Genomic DNA, 21,893 nt, shown 5'->3' on the forward strand with positions numbered 1-21,893 from the left:
AACTGAAAAGCAGGAGAAAAAAAGGATAAAGATACATTATCTATCCAACTTGCCTGAGCTTCACAATCACCCAGAACTCTTGCAAAAAAACACTTAATGCCCCTGCAGGCTTGTCCAACCAATGGCCCGCAGGCTACACGCAGCCTTGGATGACTGTGAATGCAGCCCAACACAAAATTGTAAACTCACTTAAAACATTATAAGATTTTCTTCTGGCCAAGATGGAGGCGTAAGTAGACACACTGTGCCTCCTTAGACAACCAAAAGAAGAACAACAAATTTAAAAACAAAAACCACCAGAACTGACAGAAAATCAAACTGTATGGAAGTCCAACAACCAAAAAGTTAAAGAAGACACATTCATCCAGACCAGGAGGAGGAGCAGGAGGGGCTCAGACAGGCAGGAGGGGCAGAGGAGACTCACAGCAAGGCAGCAGCTGGGGGACCTAGCAAGTTAGTTAAGGTCAAGTTAAAGGAGTTCAACATCACCCAGCCCTTATTATATGAAATGTTAAAGGATCTAAGGAAAAGAAGATAAAAAATATGAACAGCAAAATGACAACGAACCCACAGCTATTAACAACTAAACCTAAATAAAACAAAAACAAAAACAAACTAAGCAAACAACTACAACAGGAACAGAACCACAGAAACGGAGATCACATGGAGGGTTATCAACGGGTGTGAGAGGAGCGGCAGGGGCGGGGGCGGTGGCGGTTACAGAGAATAAGTAGCATAAATGGTAGGTAGAAAATAGATGGCAGAGGAGGGGGTTAAGAGTAGCACAGAAAATATAGATGCCAAAGAATTTATATGTATGACCTATGGACATGAACTAAAGGAAGGAATGTGGGTGGGAGGGGGTGTGCAGGGCAGAAGGGAATAAAGGGAGGAAAATGGGACAACTATAAAAGCATCATCAATAAAATATATTTTAGAAAAAAACTGAGAATAGACTGCCTATGAGAGCACATCAGAACAGCTATTTAAGAGAAAAGAGATTTGGGTTAGTTTTTAGATTAGGGATTCTCCATTTATTACAGTATAATCATAGGTATTGAGAACCTCATTTAGTGTTGTGTATACTCAGATTTTCTAGATGCCAGTCTGACATTTTAATTTTTTTAAAGATTTTATTCATTAATTTTTAGAGGGAGGGAGGGAGAGAGGGAGAGAAACATCAATGTGTGGTTGCCTCTCACACACTCCCAAATGGGGACCTGGCCTGGGGCATACAACCCAGGCATACGCCCCGAATGTGAATGAACTGGCGACTCTCTGGTTCACAGGTTGGCATTCAATCCACTGAGCCATACCAGCCAGGGCTGGTCTATCATTTTAAATGCTAAAATATTTTTATTTCGATCATTTTGAATAAAAATAATTTCAAACTGCAAAATATATAGTAATGTATCTTCTTAAACTGCATATACTCACCATGGTTGGGTTTTTTGTTCTTTTGGGGGGTCTAGGGGAGTGGTTAGCATCAATCCACGTGTCATGCTGTAACAGCAATTTTTTCACTACTACAGGGCTTTTGGTTTCAATACCCTAAGATATTCAGGAATGACATTTTTTAACTCTGTTTTTTCTACCATGGCTCTTCCAGTCTCTCCCATTTTGTCAATTCCTACTCAATAGTATGTTGATGGCTTAGAAATCATCTAATCAACTGCATATAAATAAAAAACTGGCTTGCAATTGTCAAAAATACATCCTTTGAAATTTGGATTTGATATCTCTTTTGACTCCTGAAGATTGTTGTTTCTCAGCTCCCAAATGTAAACAGGTTTCTTCAGAGGAGTATCCACATAAATAAAAATTCCCAAAATTAAAAAGACATATTTATTTATTTATTTTTAGAGGAGGGGAAGGGAGAGAGAAAAAGAAGAAAAGAAACATCAATTGTGTGAGAGAAACATCAATTTAGTTGCCCCTTGTATGCATGTCGACAGATGACTGAACCTGCAACCCAGGCATGTGCCCTGACCAGGAATTGAACCCACGACCTTTCGCTCTGCAGGATGACATCCAAACCAACTGAGACATACCAGTCAGAATTTTTATAAGTATTTTCAACATCATAAAACCATGTCATATTATATTGCCTTAGGCATGTGACACTAAAAAATTTCAACTAAAGTTATTTACTGGAAAGTATTAAATTTTTTCAACTTTTATTTGGCAGACTACATGGTACCTATGCTGATTTTTTAACTTTCTACCTCAAAGTCTAAAAGAGCATTTCTAAGATCAATCAGACATAATAAAAGTAAGTATATTAAGAGGTTTTTTTCTCATTAGTGTTGAAGACAGAATAATGAAATGGTTAAGCCTTGTTTTAAACAAGAATCAGTTTGCAATGTTTATAAAAATGATAAGGCAGGACTCCTGGAAAATACAATTTTTAGCTCAGGGATAATTGTAAGGCCTGAGGTTATATATACATCTGGCATTATTTTACATAAGCCAAATGAGATACAAACGTTTTACTTTAAAAACTTATAAAAAGCCTACTACTTTTCTTTCATTTTATTGAAGTTAATGAAAGAGAAACTCTATGAAGAATCATCAATACAGAAAAGCAAGAATATTTCTATTTCTGAACAAAGCAGGAAAGTAAGGAAAGAAAAGCAGGAAACTTCCGAGTTGACCGCCTGGTGCGGAGAGACACACTGCTCCACCCTCTGTCCCCAGGCATTTCTCCAGGCATCTGACCCTGCTTCTGAAATACCTTCCACTGCGACCAGATCCCACAGGCCCTCATCTTCTCAGTCCTCACCTTGACTGCACTCCAGAGGAGTCCCACGAGGCAAGGTCAGCCGAGCATATATCACTAGTCTAAATGTTTCTCAAAATACACAAAAAATAAATTTGCAACCTGGCTGGTGAGGCTCAGTGGATTGAGTGCCAGCTGCGAACTGAAAGGTCGCTAGTTCAGTTCCCTGTCAGGGCACAGGCCTTGGTTGTGGGCCAGGTTCCCAGATGTGGGCGTGAGAGAGGCAACTGACTGATGTCTCTCACACATCAATGTGTCTCTCCCTCTCTCTATCACTGCCTCTCACTCTAAACATAAAGAAAATCTTTTTTAAAAAAAAGAAAGAAATTTGCAATTAATTGCTAAGAAAACATGTGTATAAGCCATAATATTGTACACCGGTAAAAACCTAAAACCATGACAAAGGGAAAAATAAAATTAATTATAGAAACATTTCAACTAAATAAATGAAGCTGTATATAAAAAAAGGGTTAAAGGTGAAAATAAAAAATTTTTAAAGATTTTATTTATTTATCTTTAGATGGGAAGGGAAGGAGAGAGGGAGAGAAATGTCAATGTTGCCTCTTGTGCGCCCCCTGCCGAGAACTGGCCTGCAATCCAGGCATATGTCCTGACTGGGAATCAAATCGTGATCCTTTGGTTCACAGGCCCCCCCGCTCAATCCACTGAGCTACACCCAGCCAGGGCAAAAATAAAATCTTTTTAAAAAGGCAACTGAGTAATAAACATTTAAAGTGTTTGCTCCTACTAATTTTGGAAATAAAAAATCTAAAAGAGACAGTCTTCTTTATCCATCAAAATCACAAAGATTTGTTTTTAATAACACTTAATAGAGGAAGGACATAAAGTGCATTGAGAAACATTCTTCACTTCATGTAACTTAAACTAGCACAGCTCTTCTGGAAACTAATTTAGCAATTGATATATTATTAAGAGTAAAGTGTTCTTACTCTTTGATGCAGTAATTCTACTCATAGGACTTTACACAAATAATAAAATATGAATAAACAAAGAATTCTTATTTCAGAATGAATGTAATGAAGAGATATAATGCATTGCTCTGTCTGCCTATCTCAGTATTGTTAAACAAAAACAAAGCAAGGAGAAAGGGCCCGGAAAAGGCATAGCCTCCTTGGCCTGCCAACCAAACCAGCCATACTGACCCCTCATTAACCAGCTCTCCCCCTTGAAATTTCCTTCTGGCACAACCAAGATGTACTGCAGTATAATGTTACACAAAGGATGGGAAAGAAAATAATCTCCCAGATTAACTATGAAATACCACTTTTCAAACAATTTATTTCATCAATAAATCCAAATACCTCTGTATATAATTTCATGAAGCAGTAAGAAATTACAGTTATATACAGAAGTCATCAACCTAGGTAAAAAGGTGTTAAAGACACATGTATCAACTTTAATTAATATGATAAGATTTATTAAACTTTCTGAGCAACAAATCATTAGTAGTTGAAGGCCTCTTGCTTTATTCGTTGTCCGGAAGAAACGGATTTGTCTAACACTTACCTAAACTCGTGGGCTTGATGAGAACATCAAGAACATCATAAAAGGGCAAGTTTTTTAACTGCACGTCAGGATGGACAGGAGGAATTGGGGGAGATGGCTGCTGCATCTCAAACGTGGGTTTAGTGTCTTGAAGCAACACAGAACCTACAGGAGAGGACGGTGAATGAGGTGTAACTGAAGTGGAAGGCAACGTGTGGATTCCAGCCACAGGCAAGTCAGGTTCTACAGGTGATGAGCTACCATCCAAACTGAAAACCGACGATTTGATTGCAGATAAATCAGTAAGTCCTTCGAGAGTCCGTGGGTACCGGCGTCGATACAACTCCCGGATTTTAATCTGAACCGCGGGGCTACAGCCGCTCTTCAGTAAATGCAACGCCCTCATCAGGAGGTCATGCTTACGGCCACTTTTATTCCGCCCAGCAAAGCCCAGTAACACTTGTAGTTCAGAAACCCTAAAACTAGAAACCATATTCTAAAAAGAGAGAGAGAAAAGTAAACAGTCACCTACAAGTATATAAAAACCATATTTAAAATATACTATGAAATCTTATTTTTTCAGCATTCAATCAATTGGCATGAGCTAGTAACCAGTATTTCCAGAGTTAGAATTGTCCCTGTTTATGCTTCTAGCCCCACCCCACCAATTAACTTTCAAGTTATATTAATAATGTTTTGATGTACTCAATTTTGGTAATCTATTGGTTTCTTTTATGCTCAAGTGAAAACACTATGTATATGCTTTATGACTATGAAATTTATAACCAATGAAAATGTTCTGTTAAAACTAAGCCCTACAAATGTACATTATCAACTGACCAATTAGATTTTTACACTATATGCATAATTTCTGATGCTAAGCATTAAATCTAAAACAATCAGATGAATTTGTGATTCAAAATCCAATGAATTTTTACCAACTCAAATATGAAGGAACAATGTAAGAAAATAGTACTTGTTAAGATTAAAGCTGAAAATCTATACACCTTATTTAGCAGTCAAACTTCTAGAACAATTGAACTTCTCAGTTAAGTGTCCAATGAGGAAAAGACCTTTAAAGAGCAAAGAAATGAGTCATCATAAATCTCAAAGGACAAGATTCTTTCCAAGTCACTCTCTATTGATTTGTTCTTGAGTGCAAAACGAAAGTAACAGGCAGTTCCTGCTTCAGATCTTCCATTTACTTATTCAACAAAGCTCGGTATATTCTTTTAGCCACTCACTGTTTCATAAATCCACCTACTTGGTGATTTTCAATCAATCCTGAACACAGAAGTAACCCACATGTGGGTCAGATTTACTTGTACACATGTGTACCATCTAGCCAGAAAGAAGAGCTGACCAAACGCCCTTTTAGAAATTGACCCTAGGGAAAACTACCCCCGCCTCTTCTCAGTGCAGCACACTCCACAGCTACCTGGGACTCCTCAACCTGGCAGGTATGTGCAGGTGCAATACCTAGTGCTGGCAATGATTTGTAACACATAATTCCTCTGTGTGTACTTTTAAGTTTCATTGACAGCCCAGAAGCAATTGTTTAAAACTCTTCTTGACTTTTAAACAGTTGTCAGGAATAGCTGCTAGTTTTCTGAACTGCAAACAAATTTAAATATATCAACTATAGCTGCATATAAAAGCTGTAGCAAACCTGTAATTCTACTTTGTAGTCTCTGTATTTCATATTGTACAGGTAAAAGAATTATTAAGTTGTAATCCTAGCAACCCTTCTTTAAACACTTGATCAGCACAGTCTAACAAAAGTAGGAACCACATACATAATTCTAAGTTTTCTAGTAGTCACATTAAAATAAAACAATTTAATTTTGATAACATGCTTTATTTAACCCAATACAGTATATCAAAAGTACTACTTAAACATGTAATCAATATTTAGGGTTTTAAAAAATCAGATTTTTAAAAAGTGTCAATGAGATTTTTTCCCCCATACTAACTTTGCAATATCCAGTGTATATTTTATACTCGGAGCACATCTTACTTTGGACTAACAACATTTCAAGTGCTTAAGAGCCACATTCGGCTAGTAGCTACTACACGGGATGGTATAGCTCTAAATCATTCTCACATAGCAATATATGTCATAATACCATAGTCATTACAATTTAACTCATTTCATTTCCTCCATGTGTTAAAGATGATTTTACCTTACCCCTATGTTATGGACAAGATTTTTTTAAAAAGATGGAAAACAAGAAAATTCTTGGCCTATCTCATGACACACCTGCAACAGTTTACACAAGGTTACATAACAAGGACTATAATAGCTTTTCAGAAGTGTCTTCCCAAGCAAGAAATGCAATGCATCCTCCCAAAAGTCCTCAATCCTAATATATTTTTCAACTGAAGTCTGCTCATATTACAGTGCATATAAGAAACATTAAGTCATGGAAGACATTACCACCAACAAGGGCAGTCATACAGAAACCAGGTATCTGTGATTCCTTCTAAAGAAATCAAACTAACTTGGAATTCACTACTTTGCTTCCCTTGTTCCAATTATTTTCAGATATTCATTTTAAGAAAACCTGTCTCACAGAAATGACAGAAGCAACACAAAGTCACTCTAAGCTTGGCTCCAAAAAACCTATTTCTGGGAGGTCTCATTTCACTTATTTCCAATGATAAATTTATCTGATGAAGAATGTTAATGCAAATAGCTCTATTAGCTATTGTAAATATACAAACAAAAGGGAAGAAAGATATAAAAGCTCTTTTGAACTATAAATACGGAATCCAAAGATTCTGTTCAAAAAAGCAATTCCCTAGTTTGGGGAGGGGCAAAGGAAACAAAAGTAGATGGGACAGTGTCCAAATGCTCCGAAAGAGAAAGCACTGCCAGCCCTCCCAAAGGCGGGAGTTTCGAGAGTTGATGGGGTCCCGTGGAAAACTTCACAGCAGCCATCGGTAGTTGTATGTACATCAAGTCCCAGCATCAAGACTCAGGACTACTTGGGAAAGCCATTTCATACAACTTGGGAAAACTTACTTCATCCCTCTGGCCATCCATTTCTATTTAAGAACAAACAAAAACAAAAATTGTCCTTTACTTAGAATTTACTATTAAGATAGTCCCCAAGGAGCTTACTAAGTAGAAATCTATGAACATATTTCTGGGCAAACCTCATTGGAACTCATTTCTTCCTTTTTTAAAAAATAATTTATTTATTTATCTTTAGAGGGGAAGGGAAGGAAAGAGAGAGAAATATCAATGTAGGGTTGCCTCTCGTGTGTCCCCTGCTGGGAACTGGCCTGCAACCCAGGCATGTACCCTGACTGGGAATCGAACCGCGATCATGTGGTTCGCAGGCCTGCGCTCAATCCACTGAGCTACGCAAGCCAGGGCCTCATTTCTTCCTTAAGTCATGCTTATTTTAATTTTTTGACTCAGCTGTCACCAGGTGCAGTGAGCCTGCTAGGAATACTAGCAAGAATTAATTTCAGCTCTTGTTCCCCAATTTTTTTAAGTGGATTTTATCCAAACCATCCTGAGCCTCCCAAAGGCTGCCTCTAATCCTCAGTTAGGATTGCTATATGCTCTGCACAGGGAAGTATCTCAGTAACTGCTTGCCAAACGACTTTAAGGAAATTTTATGAGCTACAGAAAAATATGTTGGTATCTGAGTTCTAAAAAATATTAATAATCTGGATTTCTAAAGAAAAGCCAATGTAAATTAAGACTAGGACTTTAATTTTACTTATCAAACTTAACACAAAATTACAAAAAATTTGAAGGGTGGGGCATTATATAATTGGAATGTTATGTACAGGCATGAAGGAAATTTGAAGGTGCTACATTTAGAAGACAACTCATCAAACAAGTAAACATGACAGTTACAAGTAATCATCACAAATAAAAATATTTTCCAGACACTGCTCTTCAACTCTTAAACATGAGATGGAAATGGTTAAAAACAGCACAGAATTTGAGGCAGCTCCGTAGGTTGGAAGTCATGGTAAAGATCAACACAAACTCTGTAGATCCTCCATCTACTACCACTTATAATATGGAACATTAATATTTATAATATTTTATAACATTATATACTTATAATATTTACGGGAGAGTAAATACTGAGGGAAACTGCTAAACCACATTACTATTGCCTATCCCAAATGCAACATCAAAACTTTTTACATTTTCATTTATAAGCAGGGATGGCTAAAGAAAAACCATCAGGTATGTAATAACAAGAAATGATCAAGCTGATACCATATGAGAAACTATGCAAAATTTAGAAATATTCTCCAATATCTAATCACTACCCATTTCCAGAGGTCTGAGCAGTCCCCAGTTCCTGGCCCCTGCATTCTGGTAAAACCACATATTCCCTATAGTTGAATCACCTTTTACTTGAGACCTTATGTGGTTCTCTTTCTTACAAGACACTGATTAACATTACTCCTCAGCTAAAGAAATCAAAATTGAAAGTCAAATATTAAGAGAAACAATAGGGAATACTACATTTCAAAATCTATAAAATAAGCCAAAGCTTAGGAGAGCATCTCCCTAAATGCTTTTATTATTATACAAGTTTTAAAGTAAATTCAGTGAGTTCAAAAAGCAGAAAACATAAGGTGGTCCCTTGTTATCTGCAGAGGATTGGTTTCTTGATGCCTCCACCCCCACGTATACCACAACCCACAGGTGCTCCAGTCCCTGAAGTCAGCCCGCCCCGCTCACAGATACACAACACTAACGGTAACAACAAAATAAACGCACACCCTCAGAAAGAGTGAAGAACTAGAAATAAAACATGAATCAGAAAGCAAAACCCATGAAAGTCTGTAAAGTCTGGCCCCCCAAAGGGTGGAAAAACAGTCTTGAGAATAAGAAAAGGAATATAAAGACCACAAATACTAACCAAATTTCCTTAAACAGAAAATAGCACATGCAACTATAACAACTTAGAGATAAATTATTTCCTAGAAAAACATGTTACTCAATCTGATTTGAGAGGTATATTAATTATTTTTGCCCCCTCACTTGCAAAAGCACCTTCCCAGGCAAGACAGCTTAATCAACAAACTCTAAGACTTGAAGGAAAAAATGGATTTCTGTTACTTAAATTGTTCAACAGAATAAAAGTCAGAAAGTTGAATACATATTAGAAGACAAACATGGAAAAGTCTCTTGAACACAAAACAGTATTTTTCAAACAGGCAAATTTCGGCTTCTCAGATTTCAGCAGGGAGTCCACTCAGCCAGCCAACACTTGAAGCAAATCCTGATGAAACAGGGGGTCTGGCCTTTCTCATTTCCTAACAGGAACCATAGAGTGGGGTTTTTTTTTTTGGTAACATATCAACATTTCCTGTTGACACAAAAGCCCTCAATGTACCCAAGTATAGTTTATTCTAGGAAAGTAAAACTAGTTTAACAAATTTAATAAATAACTTGACTAGGATTATGTTTTTGCAGTCATATACTGAATATTTATACATAAAATTATACAATATACAGGATTCCCTTAAATCATCTGTGGTGACCCCAAATAGCCAAAGCAATCTTGAGATCAAAGAACAAAACTGGAGGCCTCATACTCCCTGATTTCAAACTAGTTTACAAATCTATATAATAAGCAAAACAGTAATATATTGACACAAAAACAGACAGGTAAGTGAAAGAGACTATAGTCCAAAAATAAACCCACACATATATGGTCAATTAATTTACCACAAAGGAGCAAGTCACACAATGGGAAAAGGACAGTCCTTGAATAAATGGTGCTGGGAAAACTGGAGCCACACTCATAATAATGAAACTGAAACACCCTCTAACACCATACACAAAAATTAACTCAATGTGGATTAAAGACTTGAATGTAAGACCTGAAACCATAAAACTCCTAGAAGAAAACACAGGCAGTGATAACCTCAATAATATAGGTCTTGGAGATGATTTTTTTAATCTGACACCAAAAGCAACAAAAGCCAAATAAATCCAAGCAAGACTAAACCAAACAATAAAGCTTTTGTAGAGCAAAGGAAACTATCAACAAAATGAAAGCCAACCTACTGAGAGAAAATATTTGCAAATCATTTATCTGATAAGGGATTAATATACAAAACAGATAAAGAACCCAATGACAAAAAAAGATATACCTCATACTTGTCAGATATCAGGAAGACTAGAAAGAAGGATTAAGGAACACATGTTACTAAATAAAATATGTAATATGGCATGTGGTAATGAACAGAATGGACAAAACTAAGGAGGAAATGAAAACAGGGGGATAGGATTTGCAATTTAAAAGAGTAAAGGTCTTGCTGAGAAGGAAACTAAGTAACTGAAGCATGAGTAGGAAAGCACCCAACGGATATTGGAGGAAAAGCATTCCAAGGCATAGGACAGAGCAAGTACAAAAGTCCTGAGGAGGGCCCTGGCTCGTGCAGCTCAGTGCACAGGTTGGGCCTTGACCCAAAGGGTCGCTGATTTGATTCCCAGCTAGGGCATATGCCTGGGTTGCAGCCCGGGCCCCCAGCATAGGGCTTGTGAGAGGCAACCACATCAACACATTAAGGTAAAGTAAAAAGCCCATGACTGCTGAACAGAGAGCATCCTAGAGGAAGAATGATGGGCAGATAAAATGACAAATCTGAGGGAGGGAAGGAGGTAATTAGCCTAAAGAAACACTTGCTGTATAAAACAATAGTATCAGCCCTGGCTTGAGTGCTGACCTGGAAACAAAGGGTGGCCAGTTTGATTAACAGTCAGGCCACACACACCTGGGTTGCACACCAGGTCCCCCAATTGGCAACCACACATTAATGTTTCTCTTCCTCTCTTTCTCCCTCCCTTTCACTAAAAATAAATCAAATCTTCTAAAAAGTTAAGAAATAAAACAATAGCATCAAATTTGTGAGACTAGGAAAATGTAAAACAAAAATGTTGGGCAACACTGGCATGCATATAAGCTCACAGAGTGGTGAGCAGTTTAAAGTAGGCTACAGAAGAGAAAGAAAAAGATAGACTTACATATGTATATATATATATATGTATTAAAACTTCAAGAGAAAACACATGAAAATTTCAAGAGTATGTGAGAAAGCACAGCTGGTACAATGTTTGAAATCAACATAGTATACCTTATTAATAGCTAAAAAAGAAAATCACATGACCATATCAATGCAGAAAAAGCATGACAAAGTTAACACCCACTCAAGGTAAAAATTCTCTGAAAAATAGGAATAGAGAACTTCAACTTGATAGAAACCACCTAAAGAAAGAAGAAAGAAAAAAGAAAAACCCACAGCTAAGATAATTAATGGTGAATCACTAAATGCTTCCCTGTAAGATTGAGAAGGAGACAAAGATGTCTACTCTCACACTCTCCATCAGCATAGTTCGGGAAGTTCTATGCTGGTGGGAAAAGACAAAAGAAGGAAATAGAAGGCACATGGTTGGGAAGAAAAAATAAAACTGCCTGTATCTGCAGATCCCAAGGAATCTGCAAAACAACCAAAACTAGTAACTGAATTCAGCAAGGTCTCAGGATACAGGAACAACATGCAAATACCACTCACATCTCTATACACTAACAAAGAATATGAAGAAACAAGTTAAAAACACAGTATCATTTATATTCACTCCAAAGAAAACGAAGACACATTATGTTTTAAAAACATAAGAAAACATGTAAGGACTTGTATTCTTAAAACTACAAGACGCTAATGAAAGAAGTCCTAAACAGATTGTTCATAGACTGGAATACTCAACAAGATAATAACATCAACCTTCTCCAAACACATACAGATTTAACACAATTCCTATCCAAACCCCATCAAGACTTTTTATGGGTATAGATGAGATTCTAAAATTTATATGGAAACAAGAGCTAAAACAATTTTGAAAATGAACAGAGAATCAGTCCAGCTCATTTCACAACTTAGCTCAGTAATCAAGACTTTGTTGGGAGGTGCGGAGATAAATGGTAATGGAAGGAGACTTGATGTAGGGTGGTGAACACACAATACAATAGACAGACAACATATTACAAAACTGTATACCTGAAATCTGTATAATTTTACTAACCAGTGTCACCCCAATAAAATAAAATTTTTTTAAAGGTTTATGGTATTAGCTACACACATAGATCAATGGAACAGAATAAAGCTGCCAGAAATAGACCTACATGGACATGCCCACATAGTCTGACAAATGTACCAAGTAACTCAATGGAAGAAAAACAAAGTTTCAATAAATGGTGCTGGAGTAACTGCATATCCACAGACAAGAAAAAAAATGAACCTGTACCTCAGCCTCACATTTTAAACAAAAATGAACTCTAAGCAGATCACAGACTTAAATGTTAGAAGAAAGTTATAAAAAAAAACCTTTTAGAATAAAATCTTCAGGCAGAGTTCTCAGGCTTGATGCTCCAATACAAAATCCAAAAAAGGAAAAATGTTACACTGGACTTCACCAAAATTAAAAACTTCTGCTCTGCAATACCCTGCTAAAAAGATTAAAGAAGAAGTAACAGGGTTGGAGAAAATACTTGCAAACCACATATCCAACAAAGGACTAGTGTAGACAATATACCTAGAACTCTCAAAATTCAACAGAAAAAAATCAAATTAGAAAAAGGACAAAAGACATGAGAGACATTTCATCAGTGGGATATTCAGATGAAAAACTAAGCACATCAAAATCACTGGTATCATTAGCCATTAGGGAAGTGTAAAATAAAACCTCACTAGACACAGGCCAGAAATGGCTAAAATAAAAAACAGTGATAACAACAAATACTGATGAGGATGCAGAGAAACTGGATCACTCCATACATTGCTGGTAGGAATTTAAAATGGTATAGCCACTGTGGAAAAGTTGAGCAAGCTCTTAAAAAACTATATATACAATAACCGTACAATCCAGTAATTGTACTCCTGGGCATTTATCCCAGAGAAATTAAAACTTATATTCACAAAAAACCTATGCACAAATCTTTATAGCACTTGTATTTGTAATAACCAAAAACTGTACATAACCTAGAAGCCTTTAACAGGTAAATGGTTAAACAAATCCATGCTATGAAATCTATTCAGCAATAAACTGTGTAGTTGAACTACTAATACAATAAATAACATGAATAAATTTCCAGAAAATTATGAGTGGGAAGAAAAAAAACTAACCGAAAAGGTGCTATACTACATCATTCCATTTATATAACATTCTTGGAAAGACAAAAATCACGGAAATAAAGAAAAGATGAATGGGTCCCCAAGACTGAGGAGAGAGAAGGAAGTGAGTATGGTTATAAAAAGGACTATTGTATTTTTCGGAGTGTGAGATGCACCAGACCATAAGACGCACCTAGATTTTAGAGGAAAATAGGGGGAAAAATTGAAGCAAAAAACTGCGGTAAAATATTTAGTAACATAAACAACACAGGCTACTGTCCCCGCCCACAGCAAGCCAGGTAAAGCTACAGTTGGATTATAAGACATATACCCCCATATTCCTCCCAAATTGGGAGGTGTGTCTTATAGTCCAAGAAATATGGTATATGAGGGGTCCTTGTGTTGATGAAATATTCTGTATCTTGACTGTGTCAATGTCAACATCCTGGTTGTGATACTGTACTATTTTGCAAGATGTTACCATTGGGGAAACTGAGTAAAGAGCACACAGGATGTCTCTGTATTATCTCTTACGACTGTGAACAAATGGGCACTTCAATAAAAAGTTTGATTTAAAATTACAAAGACTATTAGGCAGATTAATTTCCTTAAATTCAAAAACATGATATTCACAAGAGACAAAACTAAAATTAAGAACACAAAAATATAGGGGAAGGAGAATTTAAAAAATCAGCCAAAATTATCCGAGCCCCCCCCAAACTAGTATAGGTATAGTAATACCAAACAGTAGTATTTAATATAAAAAGCATGCCTAGATATAAAGAGACACTACGCAGAGTAAAAGTTTATCAATTCTACAGGAAAATAAAATAAAGTTAAACATTCATGTACTAGTAACAATTTAAAGTATACTTTAAAAATTGGTCTGGTTTATCTCTCCACACCATGCCCCCCTCTCCCTTCTTGGAGAGTGAATAAAAACTTCCTAAAACAGTAAAAATAAGAAGAAAAAAAATGGACAGAACTACACAGAAAAAACCACTCTAGTAAAAGATTAACATACTCTGCTCTCAGCCCTGGCTGGTGTGGATTGCGTGCTGGCCTGTGGCCTGAAAGGTAGCTGGTTCAATTCCCAGTCAGGGCATATGCCTGGGTTGTGGGCCAGGTCCTCAGCTGGGGGCATGAGAGAGGCAACTGACTGCTGTTTCTCTCACACATCATGTTTCTCTCCCTCTCTTTCACACTTTCTCCTCTCCCTAAAAATAAATAAATAAAATCTAAATTAAAAAAAAAAGATTAATACTCTGCTCTCTAAAAACATAAAGATATATATGACTCAACAAAAGATTTAACAACCCTAACCACTGGATATATATAAATTTTCACACCAACACTTAGAAGGTACACAATCTCTTCAAGTACAAACAAAAATTATCAAACTGACAACACAGATTCAGTACGATCCGAAGGACTGATACACAGATCATGCTGCCTCACCACAACACAATTACACATCAAAAACTAAAGAAACTCCTCTATGTTGGAACATAAAACTTTTAAGTAAATGATAAAGAATTCACAGAAGAAAGGAGAAAAGTAATCACAAGTGAAAATGATGCACATAAAAACCTGTGTGATGCAGGAAAAGCAATACACGGAAACCCCTGGTCTTAAATGCCTATGTTAAAATTTGGAAAATAAGCAAGGTGTCCAATTCAAGAAATCAGAAAAACGAACAGAAATAAACCCAAAGGAAGTACAAGGAAAAACATGAGCAGAAACTAATAAAACAGGGAAAAATACATTTAAGAGCATGTAAGATAAAAATGTGCTTCTTTGAGGTGTTTAAACATTGTCAAGCTTTTAGCTTAAAAACACTGATCAAGGAAAAGAAGGCTTTTTTAAAAAGATAAAAGGGACATTAATTACAGTTACTACAAAATTGGCGATTAACAAATTAATGCCATAAATTCAAGAACACAGATGAAATGGAAAATTTTCTATAAAAATGTAACCACTAAAACCACTTTGAAAACTGAAAATAGGAACAATCCTACAACCAAAGCAATTGAAACAATGGTTAAGAAGTGTCCCACAAAGAAAACACAAGTAACAATTTTACAAGGGAGTTACACCAAACACTTAAACAGATCATTCTAATCTAACATCAACTCCTGTAGAAGAGGAAAAGTATATATATTTTAAATTGTAAGTCAGTTATTACACATTATTAGAGACAGAAATCCTGAATTATCTTCAAACTGAGTCTAATAAAAAAAGAGATCAGGGTTGACTTTATACTTGAAACATAAGGCTGATTTAAATATTAGGAAATCAATCAATCAATGTATTTCACCATATTAACAATTCACAAAAGATTACAGTTAAAAGAAGAAAAACATTAAGGGTTACAGAGTAAAAACATGATCCTCTCAAAAGATGCAGAAAAGGCTTCTGATAAAATTCAAAATCCATTTTTTAAAATTAGCAAACAAGTAATAGAAAGGAATGTCCTTAACCTGAAAAGATTATCTACAATAAGCCTACAGCAAGCATCATACTTAACTGTGAAACTTTGAAAGCATTTCCTTTAAAATCAGGAACAAGATCAGGATGCCCCATCACCGCTTCTATTCAACATTGTACTGGAGATCCTAGCCAGCACATTAAGACAAGAAAAAAAAAAGAAAGAAAGAAAAAGCATAAGAATTGGAAAGGAGGAAACAAAGAGGTCATTATTCACAGATAGGTCTGTCAACACAGAAAATCCAAAAGAATTCTACAGTAAATTTATCATAATTAGGAGTATAGCAGGACTGTTACACAAAATTAAATTTTACTTCTATAGACCAACAAGACAGAAAATATAATTATCTAACAATATCATTTATGATTTGATACAAACATACGGTACATCTACAAATAAATCTAATGAAATATCTGCAATAGTTGAAGAAAATTATAAAATTTTATGGAGACATTAAGAGACCTAAATAAATTTTAAAAAGTAACAAAAAATTAATGTTCTCCAATGCATTTCCCTTCAAAATCCCAACAGGCTGTGTGTGTATGTCTACATAACTTCAAAAGATGACTTTAAAATTATATGGAGAAGCTAACAGACAAGAAGTTCCTTGAAGAACTACAATACAGGAGGATTTGACCTACTTCCCTATCTCCTAATGGCTGGCTGGACTATTTCAAACCAATCCTCCCCGTGAACAACTAAGCCACTGCCTTGTCGGCTTATACAACTGAATATAAAACACATCTGTTTGAAGGCATGGAGTACTAGAAAGGCAGCAAGGACCCGAGAGGCCAAGAATTGTAGAAAGAAGGGAAGCCTAGAACACTGGATGCCTTTCTCCTGGAGATATTTTACAATGGGAAAAGGGCAATAGATAGGTTGAGAAGTCAAGCAGAACTCTGAATAGGCTTACAGGTCTGGGGAAATGAGAAGTTACTTGCAAAATATAACCTGTAAGAATTGGTATCTGGGATATATAATGAACTCATACAAATAAGTATGAAAAAGACAGATGGCCCAATATAAAAATGGGCAAAAAACTTGGCAAGTCACATCACAAAAGCTATCCAAATGGCTAATAAGTATATTAAAAGGGGTTTATTTATTTTTTTAAATAATTTTTTATTCAATTCTTGTTCAAGTACAGCTTTCTGTCTTATATTCCCAACCCTGTCCGCCCCCCAAAAAGGGTTTAATATCATTGCTTATTAGGGCAATATGGGAATACAAATTAAAACTAGTAAATATTCACCAAAATGTCTAAAATTAAGAGTAGAAAAGAAAGGACATGGAGCAGCTGCAACTCGATTATTTTGCTAGCAGAAGGGAATGAAAAAACTACAACATGCATGATATTCAGAAAGAAAGTAAGGAATGGGGGGAACAGAGGGGGGATAAAGCTCTTACAAATTAAAAACTTATTTACTGAAATAATCTCTATAGAAAAGTTCAAAGACAAAGTCAAGGAATTCTTCCAGAGTGTGATAAACAAATAAAGCCTCAATTTGGGGGAGTCCAACATTTACTCGTCAAGAGTTTGAGAGAAAACAGAAAAGGAGGGAAGAAATTATCACAGAAGATAATTATAGAAGATAATTATAATTATAGAAGATAATCACAGAAGATAATTTCTTAGACCTGAAGAGTCTTAGAACTGAAAAAGAACCCACAAGAAGGAATGAAAAAGCCTACAACTAAACACATTTAACAGATCAAAGGTAAAGAGTGATCACCATAAAGAAAGTAAAAGAGGTTACTACAAAAGGATAACTACCAGATTTGCAATGGACCTCTATTAGCAACACTGAGTGCTTTAAACAGAAAGAGCAGAGCTTTCAAAGTTCAGAGGAAAAAACTGTATTACCAAGTTAAAATTCTGTATCTAAACTTTCAATCAGGAACAAAGGCAATCCATTTTCAAACAGTCAAAAAATTACAAAGTTTATCACCAGCATACCCTTCCTAAAACAATATTCATGATTATATTCCAGTAAAATAAAAATGGAATTAAAAAAAAAAAGACATGGGAGACTTCCAGCCAAGATGGAGGCTAGGTAGACACACTGTGCTTCCTAGCACAACCAAAGGAAGGACAACAACAATAAAAAAAATAAATAACCAGAACTGACAGAAAATCAAACTGTATGAAAGTCCGACAACCAAGGAGTTAAAGAAGACCAGACTGGTTCATCCAAACCAGGAGGAGGGGTGGAGATGGGCAGCCAGGGAGAGAAGACTCGACAAGGCAGCGGCTGGTGGAGTGGGCAGTCCCACATCTGCACACAGATAAACCGGGAGGAACAGCTGGGGAGGGAGACAGACCTCTCCAGGAGGGAGATACGCCCAGCCTCACAAGAGAGTTTGTTGGAGAGACCCACATGGTCCTAGAACATGCACAGGCCCACCCACATGGGAATCCACAACAGAAGGACCCAATTTGCTTGTGGGTAGTGGGGGAAGTGACTGAAAACTATCAGAGTGAAGCAAGCACCCTTGTTCCCTCTCAGACCCCTCCCCCACATACAGCACCACAACACAGGGACATCAGTTGCCCCACCCTGTTGAACACCTAAGGCTCCACCCCTCACTATGTAACAGGTGGCCCCCCCCAAAATGGCCCAAATGAAAGAACAAATCAAAGCTCCAGAAAAAATACAACTAAGTGATGAAGAGATAGCCAACCTATCAAATGCACAGTTCAAAACACTGGGAATCAGGATGTTCACAGAACTGGTTGAATATGGTTGCAAATTAGACCATATAAGAAAAATGAAGGCTATGCTAAATGAAATGAAGGAAAATGTATGGGGAACAGTGACGGGAAGGAAACTGGTACTCAAATCAACGCAATGTGGACCAGAAGGAAGAAAGAAACGTTCAATCAGCTGTGTATTAGCACATCTAGAAAGCAAGCTGCCCAAATTAGAAAAGTTGGGAGCTCCAGAAAGTCTATCTTCAAGAAAAACTAAATGGCTACCAGATGAAAACACATTATAATAGCAAATTTTAAAAATAATATCCATGAGCTCTCCTCACCCAAGCAGAAGTTTGTTGTATTTCTCTTTTAAGGAGCATAGGTTTAGTAACAGAATTTCCTCTACAGCTCCACACTACTCGGTTCTACAGTGACTAATATTCATATTACAGAGGCTGGTTATTAGTATTCAATTTCTAGAATCTCCTTTAGAAGCACAGAGAAGTATAGAAGAGTTATACACTGTCATATAAATGATATAAATCTTGACAATGAAATAGAAAATTAAGACTAGAAGGAAGTGTGGAGGTAGGAGAAACTAAGAAAAATATATGGGTGTTAAGTGCTTGGAACTGAAGAGTTATTGTCCAAAATAGGCTAAGAAACAGAAATTTAACCATTGCAAAAAGTAAGAATAATCAATACTAGAAAAGAACCAAAAATGTAAGAATAGAATTAGAAACAAAGTGAAAAACATAATGACCTAAATTTTATATCTACTAGAAAGTCAAGCAATAGATGCTGTTTAGAGGTAAAAGAGAAAAATACAGAAAGATATGTTGGTATTTCTGAGTTTTGGAATTAACCTAAATTTTTTTAAAAAACAGAAACAGTTTAAAAGACACTTATATCAGGAGTGGGACTTAGTGGGGAGGAAGGACTTTCACTTTTGGGATTTTTCTGCACTGACTACACAAGGATTGCTCTCATTTAAATAAAAATGAGAAACAGAAATAAGAGAATACAAAGTTATTAAAACTTGTTCAATAGTATAAAATCAATATTCACGCAAATACCAAAAAATACATACACAGTCTGTGACATATTAAAGATTTGCTGTTACTGACCTATATGGATAAACAAATGGAGAGCTGTGAACATCTATTAAGTTTATATTTTTCTATGCAGAGTAAGCAAAGCAAAAACAAAACAAAACAAAAAACCTTTCTCAGCCCTGGCTGGTGTAGCTCAGTGGATTGAGTGTGAACCAAAGGATTGAGGTTCGGTTCCCAGTCAGGGCACACGCCTGGGTTGCAGGCCAGTTCCCAGCAGGGGATGCATGAGAGGCAACCGTACATTGATATTTCTCTCCCCTTCTCCTTCCCTTCCCCTCTAAAGATAAATAATTAAAAATCTTTAAAAAATGTCTTATTTTTAAAAAGCTACCACATGACCCAGAATACCACTCCTAGATAACTACCCAGGAGAATTAAAAATATGTGTCCAGCCTTGGCCAGGCAGTTCGGTCTGTTACAGCATCATTCCAATACCCCAAGGTTATGGATTCTATCCCCGGTCAGGGCACATACAGGAATCAAATAAGGAATGCATAAATAAGTGACATAACAAATCGATGTCTCTGTCTCTGTTTCTCTCTCTTCTCCCCGCTCTAAAATTAATAAATAAAAATTAAAAAATATAAAGTCCCGGCCAACGAAGCTCAGGTGGTTGGAGAGTCAGCCTGAAGACCAAAAGGTCTTCCATTCCCAGTCGGGGCACATACAAGAAGACAACAAATAGATGTTTCTCTCTCCCCGACCTCTTCTCTAAAAGCAATGAAAAAACGTCCTTGGGTGAGGATAATATAAAGATATTATGTCCACACAAAACTTATACATTTGTAGATGCATACTCATACTAATCAAAAAGTAGGAGCAACCCAACTGCACATAAATTCATGAATGGATTTAAAAAAAATGCTGTGGAATATCACTTGGACGTAAAAAGGAATAAAGCACTGATACATGCTACAGCATGAATGAACCTTGGAAAGGCTGTGTTAAATGAAAGAAGCCAGACACAAAAGGTCATGTGTATAATTCTATTTCTATGAAATGTGCAGAAGAGGCAAATCCAAAGAGAAAATAGATTACTAAAAACTGAGGGCTGGGGGAAAGAGGGTGCAGGGAGTCACTGCTAATAGCTATAGGGTTCCTCTGGGATGATGAAAATGTTCTGGAATCAGGTGGTGGTCGCATAACCTTGTGAAGAGACAAAATCACTGAACTGAACACTTTAAAAGGCTGAATTTTATGGTATGTAAATTACACCTCAATTAAAAACTTTTTAAAAATGATTAAGATTCAATTCAGAAAAACAAAGGCAAAAATGCTGAGAAAAGAGAAACATCTAAAGAATGATAACTTAGAAAAAAAATTTTTTAATTTAATTTATTTATCTTTAGAGGGGAAGGGAAGGAGAGAAGGAGAGAAATATCAATGTATGGTTGCCTCTTGTGAGTCCCCTGCTGGGAACTGGCCTGCAACTCAGGCATGTGCCCTGACTGGGAATCGAACCGCGATCGTGTGGTTCGCAGGCCTGAGCTCAATCCACTGAGCTACACCAGCCAGGGTGAAAAATGTTAGTTTTAACAGAAAAGATATTCATGTTTACCACAGGTAGGGTACAGCCTAAGGAACAAACAAATGTAAAAGTGTCTATGATACGTAAGAACATCTGGTTAACTATTAGGAATTATCTACTTCATTTTAATTTAAATGCAGTTGATCCTTGAATAATGCAGGTTTGAACCGCACAGGTCAACTTACATACAAGTTTTTTTCAAAAAATTACAGTTGGCCTTCATATCCATGGGTTTCACATCTATGGATTCAATCAACCACAAATCAAAAACAGTATTTTCAGATGAGGTGACTCCAATGCTGTGGTGCCTATGTAAACGAACCAAAATCTAAGCCAGCTAGGGTTTAAGCTACACCCAGTCAATAATTTCCTTATTTGGCTTCTGCCTCTTCTACGTTTTTCCCCAGCTCCTATCAACTGAGTGCTCCTAACCACTTCTGGTTTGGTGCTGCCCAATTCAAACTGATTTTTTGCTCAAATAAATTCCTAAAATGTTAATGCCACTATTAGCCTTGAATTGCATGGTATATTCTAGTACATCTATTAATATCTGTTAGACCATTTCCTTGTCCAATAGTTGGGAAGTAGACGGGTTGAGAACCTCTAACTTCAAATTCCCCCTT

At 36.5% G+C, this 21,893-nt stretch overlaps 1 protein-coding gene across 5 annotated transcripts in view; it reads right to left on the reverse strand.

Annotated features, from left to right (window-relative positions):
- Positions 1-21,893, reverse strand: part of PIAS2 (protein inhibitor of activated STAT 2) — a 70,068-nt gene that overhangs the window by 38,354 nt on the left and 9,821 nt on the right. For 4 of the 5 annotated variants that reach the window (XM_037033827.1, XM_037033849.1, XM_037033835.1 and 1 more), the window contains exon 2: positions 4,307-4,781. In XM_037033827.1, the coding sequence (XP_036889722.1) occupies positions 4,307-4,781 (475 nt within the window). Of the gene's footprint in view, positions 1-4,306; positions 4,782-15,971; positions 15,994-21,893 lie in introns of those variants that run through there. The other variant, XM_037033843.1, reaches the window with a different exon arrangement.

The sequence above is a fragment of the Sturnira hondurensis genome, unplaced genomic scaffold (genome assembly GCF_014824575.4).
Source record: "Sturnira hondurensis isolate 20B ecotype Veracruz unplaced genomic scaffold, ASM1482457v3 Scaffold0001872, whole genome shotgun sequence".
Taxonomy (NCBI): domain Eukaryota; kingdom Metazoa; phylum Chordata; class Mammalia; order Chiroptera; family Phyllostomidae; genus Sturnira; species Sturnira hondurensis.